The sequence below is a fragment of the Pelophylax lessonae genome (assembly GCF_965119305.1).
Source record: "Pelophylax lessonae genome assembly, chromosome: 1".
NCBI classification, from domain to species: Eukaryota; Metazoa; Chordata; class Amphibia; order Anura; family Ranidae; genus Pelophylax; species Pelophylax lessonae.
Window position 1 is genome coordinate 633696147 of NC_138768.1, and position 6827 is coordinate 633702973.

The window sequence follows — 6827 nt, forward strand, 5'->3', positions numbered from 1 at the left end:
TCACATCCCTGAGAAGACCCCCATATACCGCCATGTATATATCACATCCTGGATATCCCTGAGGAGACCTCCATACACCGACATGTATTTATCACTTCCCTGAGGAGACCTCCTATATGTTTGCAGTGCACTATGCAGGGCTTGCAGGCCATGCCAGGGTCCAGGGAAGTGTCCTTTAAAAGCAAATGAAAATAAAAATGATTCTTTAATTTGTGACTGCTTGATTGATTGTTTGTTTTTTTTTTTATAAAGTTTTGAAAACCATTGGGCAGTGGGCTGGGCATGGGCATTGGGCAGTAAGCGTGATGCATCGTGGAATTGAATTGTATCGAACTATGACCCTAATAATCGTAATCGAAACGAATCGTGAGGTAGGTGAAGATGCGCAGCCCTAGTACACAGTAATGATGAGTCTATGTATTACAGCTGGGAGTATTAGTATATATACTGTATGTGTACACAGCACTGATGAGTCTATGTATGACAGCTGGGAGTATTAGTATATATATATACTGTATATGTACACAGCACTGATGAGTCTATATATGACATCTGGGAGTATTAGTATATATACTGTATGTGTACACAGTACTGATTAGTCTATATATGACAGCTGGGAGTATTAGTATATATACTGTATGCGTACACAGCACTGATGAGTCTATGTATTACAGCTGGGAGTATTAGTATATATACTGTATGTGTACACAGCACTGATGAGTCTATGTATGACAGCTGGGAGTATTAGTATATACACTGTATGTGTACACAGCACTGATTAGTCTATATATGACAGCTGGGAGTGTTAGTATATATACTGTATGTGTATACAGCACTGATGACTACTCTCAGCTGTCATATATAGACTAAGCAGTGCTGTGTACACATACAGTATATATACTAATACTCCCAGCTGTAATACATAGACTAATCAGTGCTGTGTACACATACAGTGTATATACTAATACTCCCAGCTGTAATACATAGACTCATCAGTGCTGTGTACACATACAGTATATATACTAATACTCCCAGCTGTCATATATAGACTAATCAGTACTGTGTACACATACAGTATATATACTAATACTCCCTGCTGTCATACATAGACTCCTCAGTGCTGTGTACACATACAGTATATATACGAATACTCCCAGCTGTCATAGATAGACCCCTCGGTGCTGTATACATACAGTATATATACACTAATACTCCCAGCTTCCAGTGCAGTGTGTAGAACGAAGCTGTGATCCCGTGGACCAGTCCATCTCCATCCACATAACGGTTCATGTTAGCGGAGCCATTCATTGGCCCGCACACAAGAGGCAGCAGCCAATCACGGTGAGGAGGGATTAGCCTGGCATCCTTGGACAGTGCGGAGAGGGGCGGGTACTCCGGTAGCCTCTGCCCAATCCGTGTCTCAGGGGGGAGTTGCTGGAAGTGACAGGCGTGTGGCTGGGCGGGGCGGAGGATGAAGAGGAGGGAGGGAAGGGGAGGGGGGAGAGCTCCGATGTTGGTTTCCCTGAAGAGGGATCAATGAGCAGAGAAAGTTTTTTGTTCAGTGAAGGCTCCAGGAGACACTTGTAGTTAGAGCTCAGTCCTCACTATGACCGCACTGCTCACCCGCACAGCCCCGATCATCGCCGCTCTCCTGGGGGGGCGCTGATAGGACCCCCGATTTACTGGATTACAAAAAGAACAAAGTTGCTGCTGGGATGCGCGAGAGATTTGGCATGGTGAGGAAAAAGAAATGTGCGGCAGGCTGCGGGCTCCGGGGATCGGATGAGTAGCCGGATTATAACGGGGGGTGCATGCGGACAATGTACGGAGCGATCTGGGAGAGAGATCACGGAGACATCGGAGCTGAGTGCAGCTGATGATCGATATGTCTATGGACCTCCACATTGACCGATGTGTGCATGGACCTCCACTCTGACCCATGTATCTTTGGACCTCCACTCTGATCGATGTGTGCATGGACCTCCACTCTGATCGATGTGTTTTTGGACCTCCACTCTGATCGATGTTTCTATAGACCTCCACTCTGACCCATGTATCTTTGGACCTCCACTCTGATCAATGTGTCTTTGAACCTCCACTCTGATCGATGTGTCTATGGACCTCCACTCTGATCGATGTGTGTATGGATGACTGTGAATAGTGCCCGATCATCCTGAGATGTTGGTGGTTATGCAGTGACTGCAGTGCGGAATGCTGTCTCCTTCTCCTGGATGTACAATCTTCTCCATCCTCATCCCTCTAGTGTTGCCAACTCTTCAGCTGATGGAGACAAGTTTCCCATGATCTCTCTAAGTCTTTAAGGTGATACTACAATATTTTTCATTGTATTCTTCTAGAAAGGAAAGTTTTGGATGGACAACATGACCCTGCTGAGGACCTGGCACCAATCAGCGATGCCCCTCTTAGCCTTCTTCTTTTTGATATGGGTTCCTGGGACACTGGCCAGCAATCAGCCACGTCAGGTTTTTGAAGTTCTGGAGGAACAGCCAACAGAGACCTATGTAGGTACCATAAGCACCAAACCGGGGTTCACTTACCGGCTGAGTGAATCCCATGCACTTTTTCGAATTAACTCCACTTCCGGATCCATCTACACCACCTCTACCATCGATAGGGAAAGTCTTTCCAGCGATGTCATCAACTTGGTGGTCCTGTCCAGCCAACCGACGTACCCGACTGAGGTTCGCATTACTGTCCTGGACATCAATGATAATTCCCCTGTGTTTCCCGAACCTTCCATCGTGGTGTCATTTAAGGAGGACACTCAAGGTGGGAGGCAGGTTATCTTAGATACAGCCACCGATTCAGATGCTGGTACTAACGGGGTAGATCATCGATCTTATCGTATTGTGTCAGGGAACCAGGATGGGCGCTTTAAATTGGGCATTACAGTCAACCCTAGTGGGGATGGGGCCTTCCTTCATTTAATGTCCCAGGGGCCCCTAGATAGAGAGACCACTCCATGTTATTATTTAATAGTGGAAGTTGAAGATAAAGGTTCACCCAAAAGAGTAGGCCAATTACGAGTCAATGTTACCGTGCAAGATATCAATGACAACCCACCTGTATTTAAAAGTTCTCAGTACCAGGCTAAGATTGAAGAAGATGCCCCTATAGGTTCAAGTGTTCTTAAAGTAGAGGCTTCTGATAGGGATGAAGGAGATAATGCTGCTATTATATATCAGCTAGCAGAAGGGACTCCTTTTCAGATTGATCCGGAAAGTGGGCTTGTTACAATAAGGGAGCCATTGGACTATGAAAGTCGACGACAGTATACCCTTAGCATTGAGGCCAGAGACCTAGGCACTCCACCACTTACTGGCCGGGCAGAAGCTGTTGTTCGCCTGATTGATGTTAATGATAATGACCCTGTAGTAAAATTCCGGTATTTCCCTGCTACATCCCGCTATGCCTCAGTGGATGAGAATGCCCAGGTTGGGACCGTGGTGGCGTTACTTACAGTCACTGACTCAGACTCCCCCGCCGCCAATGGTAATGTTACAGTTGCTATCCTGGGAGGCAATGAGCAGCGACACTTTGAGGTACAAACATCCAAGGTGCCCAACCTTAGTCTTATCAAAGTGGCTAGTGCGCTGGACCGTGAGCGCATTCCTTCCTATAATCTGACTGTTAGTGTATCGGATCAGGGCCACCCTAGGCCAAGATCCTCTGTGGCCAGCCTTGTGATTTATGTAAATGATATCAATGACCACCCACCAATCTTCCAAGAGCCTCAGAGCAAGGTGGAGATAAGTGAGGACCTCCCACCTGGATCCTACATCTGTGGCGTTTCGGCCACTGATGGGGATACAGGCCTAAACGCCAACCTCCGTTACTCTATTGTATCTGGAAATCAATTGGGATGGTTCTCCATTAGTGAAAACAGTGGTTTGGTAACCAGTACCTCAGCTTTAGACCGTGAAACAGCAGCTCAGTTGCTTCTCAATATCAGTGCAAGAGATCAAGGGCCACAACCCAAAACCAGTTTTGCTACTCTTCTTGTTAGTCTTTTGGATGTCAATGACCAGAAGCCTACTTTCACCGGTCTGCAAGCTAGTGATCAGCACTGGCTCTCCTTACCAGAAAATTCCCCCACTGGCACCGAAATGATAACGTTAAAGGCTACAGATGGTGATCTGGGGAGCAATGGCACCATACGATTTTATTTTGACTCTGAGAGCCCAAGCCAATGTCAAGGATTTTATAGATTAGACCCTTTATCTGGCCAACTTAGTACTCGAGCAGAGTTGGACAGGGAGCAGCAGGAAAATTGCACTTTAGCAGTACTGGCTACTGACCTTGGAACCCCTCCACTGTCTTCCTCTGCCAAGATCACTGTGACCCTCTTGGATGTTAATGACAACAGTCCCGTGTTTTATCCTGTACAGTACTTTGCCAACATTCAGGAGAATGAACCTCCTGGCAGTTTCCTTGTTTCTGTGACAGCCGCCGATCCTGACCTGGGCATTAACGGCACAGTTAAATATTCCATCAGAGCAGGTGATACCTCAAAATTCCACATTCATCCTGACACGGGAGCCATTTCTACAAAAACTGCCCTAGACAGGGAAGAAAAAACCGCTTACCAATTCAAAATTGTGGCAACTGATGGCGGTGGTCTACAATCGCACAACCATGCCATAGTTACTATCACTGTTTTGGATACTCAAGACAATCCGCCATTGTTTACCCAGGACACATACAATTTTGTTATGTTTGAAAATGTGGCATTAGGATACAATGTTGGGACTGTGACAGCAACCACCATGGATCTGAATACTAACATAACCTACCTGATAATCACAGGTGACCAAAAAGGAGTGTTTACTATCGACAAGACCACGGGACTGATTATGACAGCTGGACTTATTGACAGAGAAGACCAGAGTTTCTATTATTTGAAAGTTGTGGCCAGTGGTGGTCCAGTGACAGGGGAAGCGATTGTTAATATTACGGTGAAAGACTTGAATGATAACTCTCCTCACTTTTTACATGCCGTAGAAAGTGTGAATGTGGTAGAAAATTGGAAAGCAGGCCACGTTATATTTCAGGCTAAAGCTGTGGATCCAGATGAAGGAGTAAATGGCCGGGTTACATACGGCTTGAAACAAAACCCTCTAGGCTTGTTTCATGTAGATGCTATAGGTGGCGCTGTGAGTATAACTGGAGCGCTAGATGTCAGTGCTGGGTCATACCAAGTGGAAATTCTAGCAGCAGACACAGGGGTTCCACAGCTCACATCCAGCTTTATACTAACTGTCTCTGTGCACGATGTCAATGACAACCCTCCTGTCTTTGACCAGCTGTCCTATGAAGTAACCTTATTAGAGTCGGAGCCGGTTAACTCAAGGTTTTTTAAAATACATGCTTCTGACAAAGATTCTGGGGCAAATGGGGAAATAAACTATCATATCACAGATGGAAATGTGGGTGAGGCTTTTGGGATATTCCCAGATGGGCAGCTGTATGTGAAAAGCGAACTTGACCGAGAGGTTAAGGATGTCTATGTTTTGATTGTAACAGCTTCTGATAGAGCCGTTGAGCCTCTAAGTGCCACTGTAAATGTCACAATAATACTTGAGGATGTCAATGATAATAGGCCACTGTTCAACAGCACCAATTATGTATTCTATTTTGAAGAGGAACAGAGAGGAGGCTCGTTTGTTGGTAAAGTCTATGCCATGGATAGAGACTCTGGTTCTAATGGTGATATCATGTATTCTTTTGAGACTATGCAACCTGACTTTGAGTTAAATACAATTACAGGTGACATCACCAGTACCCATCAGTTTGACAGGGAAGCTCTCATGAGGCAAAGGGGGGCAGCAGCTTTTACACTTAAAGTGGTCTCTACTGATTTAGGCCTACCAAAGCCTCTTAAAGACCAGGCTACCTTGCAGATTTTTATAAGGGACATTAATGACAATGCTCCTAAATTCTCCAAAGATCTATATCAAGCCAGTATATCCGAGCTAGCAACAAACATGACCCAGGTGTTAAGGGTTTCTTCTTCTGATGTAGATGAGGGAAATAATGGTTTGATTACCTATTCTATCATTAAAGGCAATGAAGAAAACCGCTTTTCAATTGACAGCGGTACGGGACAGGTGACATTGTTGGGGAAGTTGGACCATGAAGCCACAGCCACCTATTCTCTTATCATCCAAGCTGTGGACTCTGGGCTGATTCCTTTAAGTTCAACGTGCACATTAAGTGTTGATGTACTTGATGAGAACGATAACATACCTTCCTTTCCTAGGGCAGCTCTCTTTGTGGATGTCTTGGAAAATATGAGAGTTGGGGAGCTGGTGGCCTCGGTTGCAGCCACAGACTCCGATTCTGGTGATAATGCTGACATTCATTATAGTATTACAGGAACTAATAACCATGGGACCTTCAGCATAAGTCCCAACACCGGAAGCATCTTTCTGGCCAAGAAGCTGGACTTTGAAACACAGGCGCTGTTTAAATTAAACATCACAGCCAAGGATAATGGCAGGCCGCCACGTTCATCTACTATGTCTGTTGTCATACAGGTTAGAGATTTTAATGACAATCCACCCAGCTTCCCTGAAGGGGACATCTTCAAGTCAGTCACAGAGAATATCCCTATAGGTACATCTATTCTGGTTGTAACTGCCACTGATCCTGATGCAGACATTAATGGGCAGTTAAACTATGCTATCATCCAACAAAAGCCACGAGGCAGCCATTTTGTCATTGATGAGATGCGTGGAACTATTTATACCAATGCAGAAATTGACCGTGAGTTTTCTAACCTATTTGAACTGACCGTCAGGGCCAGT

The 6827-nt window shown here is 45.3% G+C and overlaps 1 protein-coding gene across 1 annotated transcript in view; it reads left to right on the plus strand.

Moving 5' to 3' along the window:
- Positions 1-1556: 1556 nt before the first annotated feature.
- The window catches only part of FAT4 (FAT atypical cadherin 4), a 333326-nt gene continuing 328055 nt past the window's right edge, over positions 1557-6827 (plus strand). The window contains exon 1 of the mRNA XM_082261525.1: positions 1557-6827. This exon is cut by the window's right edge and continues 678 nt beyond it. Coding sequence (XP_082117651.1) covers positions 2373-6827 — 4455 coding nt within the window. The 5' untranslated portion in view covers positions 1557-2372.